The 18,918-nt window shown below is 44.3% G+C and overlaps 1 protein-coding gene and 1 long non-coding RNA gene across 3 annotated transcripts in view; one reads left to right on the top strand and one right to left on the bottom strand.

Annotated features, from left to right (window-relative positions):
- The window catches only part of Sirt1 (sirtuin 1), a 28,578-nt gene extending 24,593 nt beyond the window's left edge, over positions 1-3,985 (bottom strand). The window contains exons 1-2 of one of the 2 annotated variants that reach the window (XM_048338878.1): positions 3,482-3,985; positions 1,407-1,523 (exon numbers count right to left, since the gene is read on the bottom strand). In XM_048338878.1, the coding sequence (XP_048194835.1) occupies positions 1,407-1,523; positions 3,482-3,905 (541 nt within the window). In that variant the 5' untranslated portion in view covers positions 3,906-3,985. Of the gene's footprint in view, positions 1-1,406; positions 1,524-3,439 lie in introns of both variants that reach the window. The other variant, XM_048338877.1, reaches the window with a different exon arrangement.
- LOC125346382 lies at positions 200-18,020 on the top strand. Its single transcript, XR_007209922.1, has 3 exons — positions 200-698; positions 2,228-2,233; positions 17,979-18,020. It is a non-coding gene; the product is annotated as an uncharacterized LOC125346382 (long non-coding RNA).
- Positions 18,021-18,918: the final 898 nt, after the last annotated feature.

The raw sequence follows: 18,918 nt of genomic DNA, 5'->3' as shown, positions 1-18,918 counted from the left end.
TTGTGGTTAAATCACAGAACATAATAACAAAAGTTATTTTTTTAAAGGTTCAGTAAACTATGGAAGCCCTGGGTTCGATTCCTCAGTACCACATATATAGAAAAATCCAGAAGTGGCACTGAGGCTCAAGTGGTAGAGTGCTAGCCTTGAGCAAAAGAAGCCAGGGACAGTGCTCAGGTCCTGAGTTCAAGCCCCAGGACTGGCAAAAAACAAAACAAGCAAACAAATAACATCAAGGAGATAGAAGGGAAAGAAAATCTATACATAAATAAATCTTTTCTATTTTTTTCAGCAATAACCTTCAGTTTCATGATACATACAATGCTGTTTCAAGCATTAATAATTCTTTGCCCTGACATTGCTCAGATCAGTTACCTAGCCTGAAAAAATTAAAAATATTAAATGACTAATTCATTTGAGAACGTACGAACACAGGAAAAAAATCACTTTCAATATTGTTATATCACAAAGCTAGGATATAGCTCATGGGTAGAACACTGCCTACCTGGAATATACAAAGCCCCAAGTTTGATCTCTTTGGTATAAAACTCTATATAATGTGGGGCCATGTGTATAATTCAAAGGTAGAGCAGTGCTTAACATGTGTAAGGCACTGAGTTTAATCCCCAACAAGTATGAAAATATATATAATGTACTCTATTTCAAAATATTTTACCAAAAGGCTGTGGTTAGCATCAGTGATTGACAATGTAAAATAGTAGTATATGAGTTAAAAGAAAATTATATCCTAACACATTAAATACAACTCAAAAAAAAAGACTGTTTAATGACAGATATTAAGAAAAAGGAATGTCAAGCTACAGGTGATAGTGGCTTGTAATTCTTGCAATTACACTTGTAATCCTGTTCATTAGGAAGCTGAGACTAATAAAGCTTGCCAAGTTAGCCTGGGCAGAAAATTCTGCAAAACTCCATTTCCAGTTAACCAGAAAAATACTCAACTGGAAGAGAGGCTTAAGTCATAGAGCTTCAGCCATGAGCAAAAAAAAGTCAAGCAAGCTTGAGGCCTAGAATTCAAGTCCCAGTACTGGCAAAAAGTAATTTTTTAAAGAAAGATGTCAAGGGAAAAAGACTTAGCAGGAGAACTGAAAGAACTTTCTGAGGTGTACATGGCTGTCTACAAAACAGCAGAAGTTAAGCTTCTATAGCCTAACCTGTTAAAAACAGAACTGGGACAGTGGTAGAACTTGCCTAGCATATGCAGGGTTGAGTTCAATCCCAAGCACTAACAACCCCTCCCCCCAAAAAAAGAATACCTACACCACCACCATAAAACCTCAACCCACACCTAAAAACCTAAACCCAGGCTAAAAGGACAGAAAAATCAAAAGTTTGTACAAAAGAAAAAGGCATTTATTCCAAAGTGGCACAACTCTGAACCATACCTATCCGTGGCCTTGGGGTCCAGTCACTGGAGCTTGCATGTGAAGCTCTATCATCTTCATCACTTTCACAAGAATGAAAACCATTAGTGATAATTTCATCACTGAACAGAAGGTTATCTGCAAAAGAAATTCATAGTAACTCAAGGCTGCTGAAACATCCACACCTAAAATGATATCCTATAATGGTAGGATGCAACCATATTCACTGCCTTGTGAACATTCATACTGCATATGTATAGAAGGCATACACACTGAATGCACCAGTTTTGTCATTATAGGGATTCTGTACAGAATCTGTTTCAGCCAATCAAAAGCTACAACAAGGGTTGGGGCCTGGCTCAAGCAATAGATTGACTGCTTTAGCAACCACAAGGCTCAGAGTTCAAATCCCAGTACCTTTGGAGGTATTATTTTTGGAAATAATAATCTACAAATTTTAAAACACCAAAACAGACTGGGCAGTAGTAGTGGCTCACACTTGTAATCAAAACTACTCCCTGGGAAGATTGAGAGAATCCTGATTATATATAGGCCAACCTGAGTAAAACATTCATGAGACACTACCTCAAAACATCAACCAGGAATGGTGGAGAAAGACTGTAATTACTAGCATAAGGAGGCATAGTGTAAGAGGATGCTGGTTAGAGGCCAATGTTAGGCAAAAACAAAAGACCTATCCAAAAATAGAGCAAAAAAGGGATATGACTGTGGCAACCACAAGAACCTGGGTTTAAATCCCAAAACTACAAAAAAAAAAAAAAAAAAGTTTAAAGATGCACTGAGGAGATTGCTCCAAGTGGTAGAGCACCAGCTGTGCGCAGGAAAGGGTCAAGAATTTCAGACCCTGGCTAGAAACACACACACAAAAGAGAAAAAAAAAGTAAGAGCCAAGCCTTCTGGAGGCAAAAAGCAGGGCAATGAACAGCTCAAGGATAACCTGATCTATATAGGAAGTTTCGAGCCAACCTGGAATATGAAAACTAGCCCCCCAAAACTTGAAAGCAAATGTTTAAAAGTCAAAGCAGAGAGGTGGTTAGGGCTGAGTGGTCAAGAGCTTGGGAGGCTTGCCAAACTCCTAGATCGGATCTCCAGCATCTCAAAAACAGGGGAGGGGTAGGTAGCAATCAGGTTAAGACCAAACTTGTCAATCACAAAGGCCTTTTATAAAAGCAGGTATCATCAATCCTCTTACCAAGTTGTGTTTCAAAGGCAGTTTTGCTCATCCAGTCCCTAGTGCACACTTTTTATATATGGCCAATGGGTCCAAAAAGTGGGTCTGACACAAATATTGATACAGACTCCCATCTATTCAGAACAAAAACTGGCCAGATAAAAATAAGAAATTCTCAATACACCACAATACACCACAATTTGACAAAACTGTCCTGTGAGAATTAAATAGACTCAAATATATACATACACACCTCCATGCTCATATACACTTAAACCATTTTAAGAACATCATTAGGAGAAAAGCTATTCCTAAGTTCTGAAACGCTCCAGTTGAAGTCCAATGTTAACTATCACAGAACAGTAGCAACTTTGGAAACAGCTATGTTTTTCTTTTTAATCTGAAGGCAATGCCTATTAACAAGTTGGGTATTATAATGCAAACCGAAGAGTTTTAAGAAAACAAGAATCGCCAAAAAAAAAAAAAAAAAAGAGGAGAAGGAGGAGGAGGAAATTGCACAGGTGTCAGTTTGCAAAAAGTAGTTGCAAAAGGTCGATCAATGAGACAGCCAAAAGTTTCAGGCTTAAATGTTGGGGGGTGGGGGTAGGAAGGATTTTGTTTAAGAAAATCTTTAAAAGTCTTCGAGCACTGTGCTGAAGGAGGCGGAGGAGGGAAAACTTCCAGACGCCTGCGAGAGCGCCCGACCTGACGACTGCGCCAAGCGCCGGGCCGCCGAGGCGGACAGCCCGGTCAGCGACCCTGGAGCAGCGCGGCGGGGCGGAGAGCCGCGCGGAGTCAACCCCGAGCTCGTTCCGCCGCGGGAGTCCCGCACGCACACCCGGCCCTAGGAGGGGTCCCGCACCGGGAAGAGGCGGCGCAGCCCGGCCGCCCGCGCCCTGCGCACCTCGGTACCCCATCGCCTCCGCGGCCGCCTCTTCCTCGTCGTCGTCGAAGTCCTCAGCCGGCGGCGGCTCCCGGGCTAGGCCTTGCAGGCCCGGCCCATTGTCTCCTTCTCCGGCCGCGGCCATCGCCGGGGCCTCCCGCTCCCCTCCTGCCGCCGCCGCCGCCGCCTCCGCTGCCGCGGCCTCCGCTGCCGCCGCCTCCCGCCACAGCGCCGCCTCCGCCGCCAGGCCGTCCCCGGCCACCGCCGCCTCTCGCTCCGGGGCCGCCCCACTGGGCTCGCCCGGGCTCCGCCCGAGGCTGGGGCTGTCCCTCCGCGGCCTCTTGCGGAGTGGCTCCCCGGCGGGCGGCGACGCGGCCTCCCTCTCGGCCGCCACGGAGGGGGAGCCGCCGCCGGGCTGAAGGGCGAGCGCCGCCTCGTCCGCCATCTTCCAACTGCCTCTCTGGCCCGCCCGCCTCGCCTCCTCCGCTCCCGCTCGACGCGCGGCACTGGCGCCCCCGCGGCTCCGTCTGCGGGAGATTTAAACCCCGTCACGTGACCCGCCCCACGCCGCCGACGCCGACGCCCACGCGGCCCGGACCACAACACGGCGGGTCACGTGGCGGGCGCGCGGGCGGGCGGAAGCACGCCCCACCCCCGCGGCGACCAGAGCGCCGGGCTGCCGGGTTCGCCTCTCGCCGCCCGCCTCGGTCCCGTTTAGCGTTGCCCCCGCGCGCCCGACTCCTCGCCCGCACTGCCCCAGTCGCCCTTCTCGGGGCGAGCTTACACACCTTGCGCGCCTCGCACACTTTGCTGGCGTCTGGGTTCAGTTTCGGGGCGGGGGGGGGGGGGGGGAGTTAGTTCCTGAGGCCGAGGAAGGGGTGAGCCTGGCCGGCGCTCAGCCCCGCGGAAGGAGGACGCCAGTTCCCGAGCGTAAAGCCCGGGAGAGGCAGGTTGCGGGGGCTCGGCGCTTCCGGGCCTCCCGGGCCCGCTGTGACAGCTCCTTCGGCCCCTTCTTCCCCCTAGCCTGCGCCTGTCCGAGAAGGGGTGTGTGCCCCCCACCCAGGCCTTTGGCCTAGGGCTGGAGGTCTAGATCCGCCTTTTCTTTTGGTGGGGGCATGGGACTTGAACTCAGAGCCTAGGCGCTGCCCCTAAGGTTTTTTGGCTCAAGGCCAGCACTCTTGAGCCACAGCGCCACTTCCAGCCTTTTCCTGGTTCATTGGAGATAGAGGCTCATGGACTTTCCTTGCCCAGGCCGGCTTTGAACAGTGACCCTCAAATCTCAGCCTCCCGATTCTCATTACAGGCCTGAACCACACCAGCGCCCAGCAAAGAGCTGCTTTCTGGCCTCAGATGTGGGTTGGTTTCCCCCCTCTGGGACCCGGTTCTCCCACGTATAGATTTCGTATATTGGGTTATGTGAGGCAGCAAGAGCCGCAGGGAAAGAATACACATCTGGGCTGGGTTCAAATTTGTCTCTCTATCCTTTGTCACTTTACCAACTGACAGCCTTTTTTTTTCCTTGCCTAAACATTTTTCTCATCTCTCGAATAATTCATTTGGGGAAGGGGGAGGCTGTACTATTGTGAGAATTAACGAGACAGCCAGATGAAAAAGTCGAGATTCACAGTAGCTCAAAATCCTTAGTTCCTTTCCTACTTGGAGTCCTTTACTTTACATTTTTTACCCTGAGATTCGGATCCTCTGTCATATGTAATCTTAATTAAGGTCCCATATATTATATGAGCGCTCCAGAGCTTGGATGTGGTATAGCATCTTGGAGTGTCACATTTCTATTCATTTACAGAACTCCAAGTTTATTGTACACGATCCTCTAAACTTAATAGGTCCTGGTTATAACCCCCCCCCCCACCTGTGTCACCTTCTACTTCATGTTTCTCCATCTCTAAAAATAAAATTAGGATTTTGGAAATTATCTCTAAAGTTCCATCTACATCCAAGTTGTTGTATCTCAAAATAAATCCAGTCAAGTGGGTGGCTCATGCCTGTAATCCTAGCTACTCAAAAGGCTGAGATCTGAGGATCACAGTTTGAAGCCAGCCCAGGTGGGAAAGTCCATGAGGCTCTTATCACCATTAAAAAAAAGCTACCAAAAAAAGGCAGAAGTGAAGCTGTACCTCAAGTGGTGCACTAAGTCCAAAAACTCAGGGACAGACAGACCTAGCTAGGACCAGTTCTAGCTCCAGGAATAACACCCATCTTCTCTCCCCAACCCCACAAAACCCTTTTATCTGGTCAATTTTTGTTGCTAAAAGTAAACATCTTTTATTTTAAAATTGTAGAGTCATCATTGAAGTTATTCTTCAACATGATCTCTTACTAATCAATGACCAAACCTCTGCTTTCTTGCTTTCATTCTTTCTTGCTGCCTGCACATTCCTGACTAGAGAGGCACCTCATGTCTACCTGACATATTTGGTCCTGTTCTCTATTTTCTCTGTTTTACAAAAAAATTCATAAATGGTTTCTCAGCCACACACATGGGCTGTTTAAATGTCTGTGTCCCATCAAGATAGAAACAACATTTCTGGTGTTATTGAAAAAAAATGTTTCTCAACTTTTCATTTATTGTATAGTAACATCACAAGTCTTTGAAGAGAAATGCTGTGACAAATATGACTCTTCCCTTGCTGAAAGGTTAGAAATGGAATATGTGTACAAGAATAAATGAGAGACAAGTTGCATTAAAAACCACAGTAACAGTGGTGCTGTGGCTCAAAGTGTTAGAGCACTAGATTTGAGCTGAAGATCGCAGGGGAAATGCCCAGGCCTCAAGTTCAAGCCCGAGCACTGCCCCCCCCCCCCGCCAAAAAAATCTTCTATTAGGCTGGGAATATGGCCTAGTGCTTGCCGCAAATACATGAAGACCTGGGTTCGATTCCTTAGCACCACATACATAGAAACAGCCAGAAGTGGTGCTGTGGCTCAAGTGGTAGAGCACTAGCCTTGAGCAAAAGAAGCTTAGGGAGCCCAGCAGCACAGGAAGCACAAATAGGATCTTGGTGCAGGTTGGCATGGACATAAAAGACTCTATCTTGAAAATAACCAATGTCCCCCTCATGCCTGTAATCCTAACTACTCAGGAGACTGACATTTAAGGATCACTGTTTGAAGCCAGCCTGGGCAGGAAGTCTGTGAGATTCTTATCAACAGTTACCCAGCAAAAAGCTGGAAGTAGAGCTGTGGCTAAAATGGTAGAGAACCAGCCCTGAGTGAAAAAGCTAAGGGACAGCACCTAGGCACTGAGTTCAAGCCCCACTACTGACACAGAAAGAAAAGAAAGAAAAAGAGAGAGAGAGAAGAGAAAAGAAAAGGAAGAAGGGTTGGGAATTTGCCTTAGTGCACATGAAGCCCTGAGTTCGATTTCTTAGTACCACATAAACAGAAAAGGCTAGAAGTGGTCCTGTGGCTCAAGTGGTAGAGCACTAGCCTTGAGCAAAAGAAGCTTAGGGACAGGGCCCAGGCCCTGAGTCAAGCTGCAGGACTGAAAAGAAAAGAGAGGGAGGGAGGAATAGAGGAAGGAAGGAAAGAAAGAAGGAAAGAAGGAAGAAAAAGAAAAGAGAAAAAAGAATGAAAAAGCCTCCACCCCCTAAAAAAAGCCTAGAGAAGTGGCCCAAGAAGTAGTGTGCCTGCCTAGATTAGGCTGGGAGTATGGCTCAGTAGGATTGAGCTTGCCTAGTATCTGCAAAATCCTGGGTTAAGCCAGGCACAGGTGGCTCATGCCTATAATCCTAGCTACTCAGGAGGCTGAGATCAAAGCCAGCCTGGGCAGGACAGTCTAATCTCCAATTAACCATCAGAAAACTGAAAGTGGAATTGTGGCTCAAGTGGTAGAGTGCTAGGTTTGAGCTGAAGAGCTCAGGGACAGTGCCCAGGCCCAGAGTTCAAGCCCCATAGGATACCACACACACTCTCTAGCTATATACACAAATTTATCTGATACAATAGTTTCACAGTTAAGGTGTATTACTTTGTCATTTTGACTAGGTTGTAAGACAAGCAGACTTCTCTACAGGGCTTAGTCTTCTTCTGTAACTTATCAAGCATCCTTTGACATTTATGTGGGGATTCCAAACTATAGCAAACAGACTGGTAGTACAGCCTGCTTTTCTAGTGTTTAAAATACAATTGTGCTATGTTCCAGTGGCTCACACTCATAATCCTAGCTACTCAGGAGGAGATCTGGGGATTACAGTTCCAACCAACCAGTCAGGAAATGCCATAAGAATCCTACCTCTCCTATTAACCACATACACACAAAAAAGCTGGACACAGAGCTGTGGCTCAAGTGGAGGAGTGCTAGCACAAAAGCTCAAGGACAGGGCCCAGGCCTGAGTTCAAGTCCCAGGATTAGCGTTATCTCTCTCCCCCCCCCCACGTCGCTCTCCCCCACTTTCTCTCTCACACAAAGTGTTAATGTATACTTTGACAACTATTTTAAAGCATATTTTAGGGGACCAAGGGCATGGCTCAAGTGATTGGACACTTGGCCTCATAACACAACACCCTGAGTTCAGGCTCTACTCCCACTAATCAACCAACAACATTTTAGAAGCTGCCTTTAATTCTAGCTATTTAGGAAGATGAGATCCAGAGGAGCAGGACTCAAAGCTAGCCCATGCAGAAAGATCTGAGAGACTTCATCTCCAAAATAACCTTCAAAAAGCCAGCGTAAAGGTGTGGCTCATGCGTTTGTGACAACCAAGTAACTGAGCAATTTTGCTGCCTTTAGTTCCAACCCCAGTACTGGCAATAAAATAAAACAGGTCTTAAAAGCAGCTGAATAAGAATAAATAAACTTCATTCTCATTTAATTAATCAGTTTTTATTGTAACAAATTATTACCCCAAATCTAAGGTTTTTATTTCTTACTTTATAATAAGGCAATATAACTCATAGCTAAAATGATAGTAAGCTCAGTCTAGTGCTGCATTCTGGTTCATGGAGTCCCAGGTACTTGGTAAGCTGAGGCAGAAGGATCGCTTGAGCCCAAAAGTTCAGGGTCAGCATAAGCAACTAAAACCACTCTCATTAAAACCAAAATGACGCTGGGAATATGGCCTAGTGGCAAGAGTGCTTGCCTTGTATACATGAAGCCCTGGATTCCATTCCTCTGCACCACATATATAGAAAATGGCCAGAAGTGGTGCTGTGGCTCAAGTGGTAGAGTGCTAGCCTTGAGCAAAAAGAAGCCAGGGACAGTGCTCAGGCCTTGAGTCCAAGGCCCAGCCAGGACTGACAAAAAACAAAACAAAAACAAAACAAACAAAAAAAACAAAAAAAAAACCTCCAAAAAGCAAAAACGAACAAGCCATATAAAAACTGGAACTGTGCTGGAGGATAGCTCCATGCTAGGGCATGCTTAGTATATGAGAGGCTCTGGGCAGCTCCCCAGAAGGAAAGATGTTGTGGACAGAATTCTATGATCCCCTTCTCCCAAGATTGTTGCCACTTGGTATACATTCCCTGCCTTCTATCTTTCCCTCCTCTTGAGTGTCTGCAGGACTTATGAACACATTGAGATTGACACCTGATTAATTATATACTCCATCTTCCACATGACCCTCAGTACGTTCAAGCTCTGGATCTGTGGATTCAATAAACTTCAGATCCAAGTATTGGGGGAGGAGTGGGAGTGAATAGGAAAAGTATAGCTGTAGATGTGTAGAGACCTTTTTTTCTTGTGATTATTGTCTAGATAATACATAGAACAAGTACTTACATAGACTTGCAGAAGCCTCCAGCAGCTGAGAGTAGGTGGTTGATAACCAGGGAGCAAGCTGGGACCTCAGTCCTATGACCACAAGGTGCTGAACTCTGCTAACAACCAGCGAGCCAAGGGGACCTCAACACTCAGTGAGACTGCGTCTACTTAGTACAGCCAGTGAGCCCCTAGTAGAGGACTTATGAGTAATGCATACAAAGAAAGAAAATAAGTGTCTTTTTTGAGCTAGTACTAAGCTCCTGGTAATTTTCTAAGCAGAACAGAAAATTCACAGGCTTATAGCCAAAGAATAAATGTCTTGATGTGGCTTAATAAACATGTTCTAGTTATTATTCTGAGTACTGTCCATGTGATCTAGCTGACTTCCTACTGGACCTTAATCTTGTTTATTTTTGTGTTTTATTTTATTTTTTCCAGTTCTGGGGCTTGAACTCAGGAGCTGGGCACTGTCCTGAGCTTCTTTTGCTTAAGGCTAACATTCTACCGCTTGAGCCACAGTGCCACTTTGGCTTTTCCTGTTTATGTGGTACTGAGGAATCAAACCCAGGGCTTCATGCATGCTAGGCAAGCACTCTACCACCGACCCACATTCCCAGCCCAATCTTGTTTATCTTGAAGGCCCTAGTCCTGAGATTCCAATCCAGAAGTTCCTCTTCAGATGAGAAGGCCCAGACTGGATTAATCTGCTGGATGGCTGCCTGGAGTGACCACCAGCCAACCTCTGATTTCATTATAATTCATCTGCATGCTAAATGACAGGCTCTGGTGCTAGGACAGATGACAACTGTCCTGATGACAATTAGGAAGAACCATAAAAGTAGCAACAATGGTGATGTTCAAAATTCCTGGAAAATCCCCACCCTTCTTAAAGAAGACCTGAATATTCCCCCTTTTTATTAGCCTCCCCTACACTTCCTTCCACTCCGTATCTATAACCTTCAGACTCCCAAGAGTTGGCTTGTGAGCTTATCCCCTTGCTTCTATTATTGGTCAGGAATATAATTCTCCTTCACTGCTCAGTTGGTGCTTGGTCTTATTCATTCCATGGTTGAGAGAAAAGGACTGACTTTGGGGGTAAAAACCAAGCCAGACCAGACCAACACAAAAGAAAAAGCAGTTAACACAACTACTATATTGAATAACCTACACAAAGCCTAAAAGAAATTAGGCCAAGAGACTGGCATGGTGGTTCACAACTGTAATTCTAACATTTGGGAAACTGAGGCAGGAGTATTACAAGTTAAAGATCAGCCTAGGCTACAAAGAGAGGCCCTGTCTCATAAACAAAGGTAGGGAAGGGGAGGAAAGAAGGCAAAGAGAGAGGGAAGCAAAGAGGGAGGGAGAAAAGGAAGGTAGAAGAGTGGGAGAGAAGGCAGGAAGAAAAGAAGTAATGCAAGTACCAGTGGCTCACACCTGCAACCCCAAGAGGCTGAGATCTGAGGATCAAAGTATGAATTCATCCTGGGCAAAAATGTTTGTGAAACTCTGTCCCAGTTAGCCTGCAAAAAGCCACATTAGATATATGGCTCAGGTGGTAGAGTATCAGCTGTGAGCAGAAAAAGCCAAGATTAGGAGGATCTGAGTTCAAGCTCTGGTACCAGAAAACAGTCAGTTGGGTAAATGTTTATGGGTTTTGGGTTTTTTTTTTTTTGTCTAAGCCAGGACATTGCACTTGCCAGGCAAGTGCTTTGCCACTGAGCTACAATATCCCAGCTCAACATAAAAAACTTTTTGAGTCAATGTCAAAAACTTTTGAACATTTTGATACTCCACCATCGTTTTCCAGTTAGAATCTGCTCTATGTATCTGTACTGGTTCAATTATTTAATTGTTTTTCCACAAAGATATATCTTGGGACTTAGTTTTGTCACTGAAGAATTTTCAGACTGAGGGGCTGGGGATATAGCCTAGCGGCAAGAGTGCCTGCCTCGGATACACGAGGCCCTAGGTTCGATTCCCCAGCACCACATATACAGAAAACGGCCAGAAGCGGCGCTGTGGCTCAAGTGGCAGAGTGCTAGCCTTGAGCGGGAAGAAGCCAGGGACAGTGCTCAGGCCCTGAGTCCAAGGCCCAGGACTGGCCAAAAAAAAAAAAAGAATTTTCAGACTGAAATTCATAGCAGAATTCACACTAAGCTTTTCAGCATTTTTTACTGAAGCACTTTCCTTCCCCAGACTTTCCTTTGTGCACAGAGCATCTCACACACCCATCTAGGGATAAAGGAAGGATGGCCTAGCAAGAATCAACATTACTCCCAGATCCACGCTAATTTCACAAAGTCCCCATCCCTAGTGCTCTCTATCTATATATACTCAGTGGTTCATTCTACACAGAATTGTTTCCATGAGAGGTAGAGGTTTTCGAGAGGACTGTGGCATCATGAACACTAAAGGGGCCATTTCCAATTGTCGATTTGTTGGATAGCATAGAAATTCTTACACTTGGGACATGGTCACACTGAAGCCATCTTTGGGATGGAGATGGGCCTGACTTTTCTTTGTACAGTGGACAAGTGCTGTTGTGAGGAGAGCAGGGGAAGGCTAGGTGAGTCACACTGTAAGAGAGCACAGGAAGAAACTGAAGGTATGGAGGAATTCCTTGAAATTCTGCCCACCTACACATCTTCTGGGAAGTCTTCCATTCTCCAGTTAGAAGATGTTGGCCTAAAATATGTATTCTTCCAGGCCAATGATACATCTTATCTTTATTCCATTCACACCAGACATGGTAGATAATAGACTAAGCAGACATTGGTTTTCTGATAGGCACTGGGAGACTGCCTGAAATCAGGTCCTTCTGCCTGCATAGGATAGGATAACACCAATGAAATTATTGAATTCCTAATTCTCTGCTGTATTTATTTACTTCAGAAAGGCAGATTATCAGGCTGGTGCACCTGCCTAAGAAGCACAAGTTCTGAGTTCAAAACACAGTACTGTGAAGGAGGAAGAGGAGGAAGAGAGGGAGGCAGGGAGGTTAGAGAGGTTGGTATGAGAAATGCTGCCCTGTTAAAAACTCTAAATTCAACATAATTTGGTTGAAATATGTGTAAAAGTTGTTTCTTTGGGTGTGTGCTGTGACGTGAGAAGGATCAGGTTCCTTAGGTTAAAAAAAAATAGTATCATGTATAGAAAACTTACACATAGGACCATTCATTTTAAACAAAGGTCTCTAAGATCTCACCATTCAAACTTCATATCTTTTGAGATTAATTTGAACAAAGGACTGGCAAAGTGATTCCTGTTCAGTAGTTAAAGTAGCACCCATACCAGCAAGGATCTAGTTCCTGAGCTCTGAAATCATGAGATTCTAGTTTGCTTTGTTGTTTAAAATGTACTAGCTATACAGAAAGTTTTTTGTTGTTGCTTTGTTTTGTTTTGTTTTGGGTCATGGGCCTTGAACTCTTGGCCTAGCCTCTGTTCCTGAGCTCTTTAGCTCAAGACTAGTGCTCTACTACTTGGAGCCACAGCACCATTTCTGGTTTTCAGGTGGGTAATTAGAGACAGGAGTCTCACCAGACTTTCCTACCTGGGCTGGCTTTGAACTATGATCCTCAGATCTCAGCCTTCTGAATAGCTAGGATTACAGGAGCAAGCCACTAGTACCTGTCTTACAAAGGAGATTTTATTATTTATAGTGTCAAAATAAAATGTATACAATGTATCACAAACTCATTATATATACAATGAATCTCATCAACCTCATAGGCTCTATAACTTTCTCCTCCTTGCCTTATTAAAACTATTTCAACAGGTTACATTTTATTTTCATGAATGACTTCAAATTTATAATGTAATTCTTTTATTTTTTTGGTCTTAAGACTTGAATTTAGGGCCTCTACTTCTGGCTTTTGATGGTTAATTGGAGATTTAACACACATCCCCCAAACCACCCCCACTGCTAAACCTGGATTCTCCTATCTCTGCCTCTGGAGTAGCTGCAATTATAGGGTAGAGTTACCAGCACCCAGTAAATCATGGGATTCTTTTTTTTTATCACTAACAATACATTTTTATTTTTTATTTTTTTACAGTTTCATACGTTAGGCCATAGGTACATTTCTTGTACTATTTGTTACCAACTCCCTCATTCCCCCCTCCCCTTTCCCCCTTTCCCTCTGCCCCCATGAGTTGTTCAGTTGGTTTACACCTAATGGTTTTGCAAGTATTGCTTTCGGAGTCGTTTGTCTTTTTATCCTTTGTCTCTCGATTTTGATATTCCCTTTCACTTCTCTAGTTCTAATACCAGTATATACAGTATCTAGGGTACTCAGATGAGATTCAGTGATAGCATGGGTACAACCACAGGAAGGGGATACAAGAGGATCATGAACAAATGAGGCTACTGTTTCATATGGCATGTTGAAAGTAATTACAACAGTGATATAACACTATTTCCATAACATGGAGTTCATTTTACTTAGCATCATCTTATGCATTCATAAGGGCATAGCTAATGGGCTCTTGTGATCCTCTGCTGTGACTAGCCTAAACCTGTGCTATAAATTATTCCCTATGAGGGAAACCATAGAGTCCATGTTTCTTTGGGTCTGGCTCACTTAGTATAATTTTTTTTCCAAGTTCTATCATGGAATTCTTTTTTTTTTTTTTTTTCCAGTCCTGGGCTTTGGACTCAGGGCCTGAGCACTGTCCCTGGCTTGTTTTTGCTCAAGGCTAGCATTCTGCCACTTGAGCCACAGCGCCCCTTCTGGCCATTTTCTGTATATGTGGTGCTGGGGAATTGAACCTAGGACCTCCTGTATATGAGGCGAGCACTCTTGCCACTAGGCCATATCCCCAGCCCTATCATGGAATTCTTTTTTTTTTTTTTTGGCCAGTCCTGGGCCTTGGACTCAGGGCCTGAGCACTGTCCCTGGCTTCTTCCCGCTCAAGGCTAGCACTCTGCCACTTGAGCCACAGCGCCGCTTCTGGCCATTTTCTGTATATGTGGTGCTGGGGAATCGAACCTAGGGCCTCGTGTATCCGAGGCAGGCACTCTTGCCACTAGGCTATATCCCCAGCCCTATCATGGAATTCTTGATGCTGCTTGATGCTGCTGATTTTGGTGATGGTAGAACCCAGAGCCTTGTGCATTCTAGGCAAGCACTCTGTCACTGAGCAACCTTCTCAGTCCCTTAAAACAAAACAAAACAAAACAAAACCCCCCAGAAAATTTGTATTATTTCAAAATGGACAAACTCAATAAATATACATTAGTATTCTAATATGCTTGCATTTTGAGTTCTAACTAGTGTTAGTAGTCAGAAAGATAAAGGAAAATCCTGAGCAAGTCAGGGGAGACTTTTTTGGCAGGAGGGATCTGTATATATGAAAATCTAGTATTCCTCTAAAGTGAAGGGGGGACTAAGGAAGCAGAAGGGAAGAAGCCCAAGGCTAGAATATGCTTAGCACAGCTGTCAAGGAACTGGGATTTTCACTTCCCCTACTTTTCAGTGTAGCCTGCAGGGCAGAGAGGTAAGAGGGGACACTTCTCCCTTAGTTCTTCCTTCTCTCATAGACCAATGGGAGTTGGGTCTGGGAGACACCAAATCTTACCTGAGCTGCAAAAGGTGTGAAGCCACTCTAGCAAACCCAGGGCACTGTGCTGCCAAGGGGAGGAGAAGCACTGAACTGGGAGTAGACGTTGGGAGGCAGGGGTTGGGGAGTGGAGGGAGGCTATCCCATCTCCAAAGCAGATCTCTTCTTTACAGCCTTGGGAACCAAGGCTGGTGGGGAGCAGGGTGATTCCAGGTCAGATCTCAGGCTGAGTGTCATCTGTGGATTGAAAAGGCACCAAAACTAAACCATAAATGTAGGATCTTAAAGTTTATTTTAGATAATACATTCTACCTTTCTATCTTTCTTTTCTTTTGTGCTGGTGCTAGGGCTTGAATTCAGGGACTGGGTGCTGTCCCTTAGCTTTTTTCACTTAAGGCCAGCACTCTACCAATTGAACTACAGCTTCACTTCTGATTTTTTTTCTGATTAATTGCAGATAAGAGTCTTAAGGACTTTCCAGCCAGTACAAGCTTCAAAACGTTATCCTCAAATCTTAGCCTCCCAAGTAGCAAGGTTTACAGTGCAGAGCCTTCAGGGCCCCAAAGAAGTTTCTTATTATGCAAAAATACTCAGTAACTATTTGAAGAGGGGCACTGTAAAAAACAAAAGAATTGACTCCAAGGGCTGGAAATGTGGCTTAGCGGTAGAGTGCTTGCCTTGCATACTTCATGAAGCCCTGGGTTTGATTCCTCAGCACCACATATATAGAAAAAGCCAGAAGTGGCTCTATGGGTCAAGTGGTAGAGTGCTATCCTTAAGCAAAAAGAAGCCAGGGACAGTGCTCAGGCCCTGGCCCTGAGTCCAAGCCCCAGGACTGCCCCCCCTCTCCCCGCAAAAGAACAGACTCTGCTCATTGTTGTTTTTTTGTTTTTGTTTCCCCCCACCCCCCCCCCAGCTCCTGCCCTTGCCTGGACTGGCAAATTTCCTTCTACTTCTGCCTCTGAATTATTGGGATTTCAGGCATGGACAACTGTGCTCAGCTTCTGGATTCTTGTAAAATCCTCTGGCTGAGGCTGCAGCTCTGAGTGTCTCTAGGAGTGGGCGCCAGGTCTCAAAATTTGTAAAGGGGCTCAGCTTATTTCACTGCACAATGAACAGTGTAGAAGTGTGGCTCAAAGAAATAAATTATAAATCTATATAAATCATGAAGACGATGCAGCTGTTAAAAGAACGAATATGCAGACAGTATAAAAAAACCTGTTGCTGTAAGAATAAGAATATATGCAATTATCTAGATGTTGATGGTTCACACCTACAGTCTGAGATCTGAGTAGTAAAGTTTGAAGCCACTGCAGGTAGACAAATATATGAGACTCTTATCTCTAGTTAATCAGCAAAAAACCATAACTGGAGGCCTGGATCAAGCAGTAGAGCACCAAAAAGCCAGTAACAGTTGAAAGCCCTCAGTTTAAGCCCCAGTACAAAGGCACACGTGAGCACCCACACTCACATAATAAGATAATAAATGTCTATATGGTTGAATGGGAATGAGGTAGGTGGGAAACAGAAGTGAATGTCAAAGTTTTACTGCACTATTACATTGTTTCATTATTTTATTTAATTATTTTTGCCAGTCCTGGTGCTTGAACTCAGGGCCTGGGCACTGTCCCTGAGCCTCTTTGTGCTCAAGGTTAGTACTCTACCACTTGAATCACAGTGCCACTTCCAGCTTTTGCTGAGTAGTTTATTGGAAATAAAGAGTCTCATGGACTTTCCTGCCCAGGTTGGCTTCAAACTGTGATCCTCAGATCTCAGCCTCTTGAGTAGACAGGATTACAAGATGAGCCCCCTCAACCCTCCACATACATTTTTTTTAAAGTCATGTGAATTCAACTTAAAATTAAATTAAAAAAGAATGTGAGTAAAATAAAACACTGAAGCTTATTCATATAAACACAATGTGTATAAGATATATAATGTGGAAAGAAAAAGTTACAAGACAGTATATGCATCATTCTTTCATTTACTTCTTCATTGAGTTCCTGATGGGCATTCTAGACACCAAGGACATAGAACTAAGACAACAAGGCTCCCATTCTTTCAGAGATTGCACTTAAGTGACAAATAAATGCTTAAGAACACAGTTGCACAAGCATCTTAAACACAATGATGGTGAGCAACACAGATTGACAGATCGCAGAAAATCCTTTTCAAAGGCATGATATATGAACTGACTCTTGAGTAAGGAAGACCTGGGAGAACAGAATTGGCCAGCAAGATAAGTAGTGAGGGCAAAAGTGCTGAGGCAAGTTTGAAGATCTAGGATACAGTCTGTAGAGCAGGCAGAGTGATAGGAGATGAAATCAGAGTTGCAGTCAAGGGAAAAATCATGGGTTTAAATAAAAAAAAAATACCTGTTTGTGTATAAACTGAAGCTATCTTAAAGGATAAAAGGAGTGGCTGTTGTGTGAGATGGGAACTGGAGGTGAAGGGAAGGATTCTTTTTTTGCCAGTCCTGGGCTTTGGAATCAGGGCCTGAGCACTGTCCCTGGCTAATTTTTGCTCAAGGCTAGCACTCTACCACTTGAGCCACAGCGCCACTTCTGGCTTTTTCTATATATGTGGTGCTGAGAAACTGAACCCAGGGCTTCATGTATATGAGGCAAGCACTCTACCACTAGGCCATATTCCCAGCCCAGTAGGATTCTTTTATTTAACATCTTGAGAGTAGGATTCAAAATTTAAAAATTCATAAAAGAAACATCTTTCAAATGAAAACAATTACACAAAATGTTGAGCAGAAGTCAAGAAAACAAATATCGTACTGTGACTCTGAACCAACCAAATCCCAAACCAAAACAACAAATCACCTACAAGTACTGTACCGCAAGGCTTGATGATTCCTTTGGTTCTACTCCCTCTAGTGGTGCTCATGAGGTAGTGCTGGTGATTGTGGCCAAGTGCAAGCATACTATGAGACCTAAAATATCTTTAGTAGGGTTTGGGGGGTGATGTGGGGTTGTGGGTGGGAGGGTGTAGCTGAGGGAGAGAGAATAACTTTCACATGTATGAGGTCCTAGGTTCAATCCCAGCACCAAAACAAACACATAAATAAAACAAAAAAGCGTTATAGCCCTCAAACACACAGAAGTTAGAATTCATGAAATCATGAATTTTTGCCAGGTAGTTTTTTTTAATTCAAAAAATTAATATAATAGTAAGCATGGGGCTGGGAATATGGCCTAGTGGTAGAGTGCTTGCCTCATATACATGAAGCCCTGGGTTCGATTCCTCAGCACCACATAAACAGAAAAAGCCAGAAGTGGTGCTGTGGCTCAAGAGGTAGAGTGCTAGCCTCGAGCAAAAAGAAGCCAGGGACAGTGCTCAAGCCCTGAGTCCCAAGCCCCAGGACTTGCAAAAAAAAAAAAAAAAGTATGGACTCCTACTGTGCATCATGAGTCTGGTACCAGTAAAGTCTTTAGTTTTTGAAACTCAAACCAGAAAACTCCCCAAGTATGGTTTTCCAGGCCCTGGACAACATGCCTTCTGATCTTTAGTACAGGTCTTGTCTTCTCTGCACCTGGACACTCACTGCTTCCTGCCTTCTTGGTCAGCTCACTCCTACACAGCTTCCCCAGAAGTTCAGTTTCTGATTCCCTAACTCCTCCCTTAGAACCTTCTGACCAGGATTATAGGAGATAACATGTAGAGATGTTCTTGATTATGAGATACTTCATTAGTTCATCTTATTCAATCATCAAATTATCCCGTTGAAGGGGATGCCCCTATCGGTCCCACCCCCTGCCCACTTTGTGCAGATGAAGGTGAGTGGTCTGATGCATAAAGCCACTTAAGCAGAATCCCACTGCTGGTGGGTGGGATCTGAATTTCTCGGTAAATTTTTTCTGTGGTATTAGGGATTGAACCAAAGGTCCTGAGCCTGCCCATGAGGTCTACCACTGGTCCATAGAAGCCTTGAATTTAATGTAAAATTCCACCATTTCAAAGTATTGGCAACAATTTCACAATCGTTTTAGGGATGTAGTTTGGTATGCCTGGTTGACCTGAAGGTCACTGATTGAGTCTTGTCTCTTCAATGGCAATGCAAGTTTTTTTTTTTTTTTTAATGGAAAGAACCACTACAAGAGATTCCTCTTAATGCTTCACTGCAGACAGTGTCCTCAAACAACTTTTGCTGAGCCATTAAACATACACT

The sequence above is a fragment of the Perognathus longimembris genome, chromosome 2, assembly GCF_023159225.1.
Source record: "Perognathus longimembris pacificus isolate PPM17 chromosome 2, ASM2315922v1, whole genome shotgun sequence".
Classification (NCBI taxonomy): Eukaryota; Metazoa; Chordata; class Mammalia; order Rodentia; family Heteromyidae; genus Perognathus; species Perognathus longimembris.
Note: the sequence above shows the minus strand (reverse complement) of the source record. Positions and strands in the feature narration are given on the sequence as shown.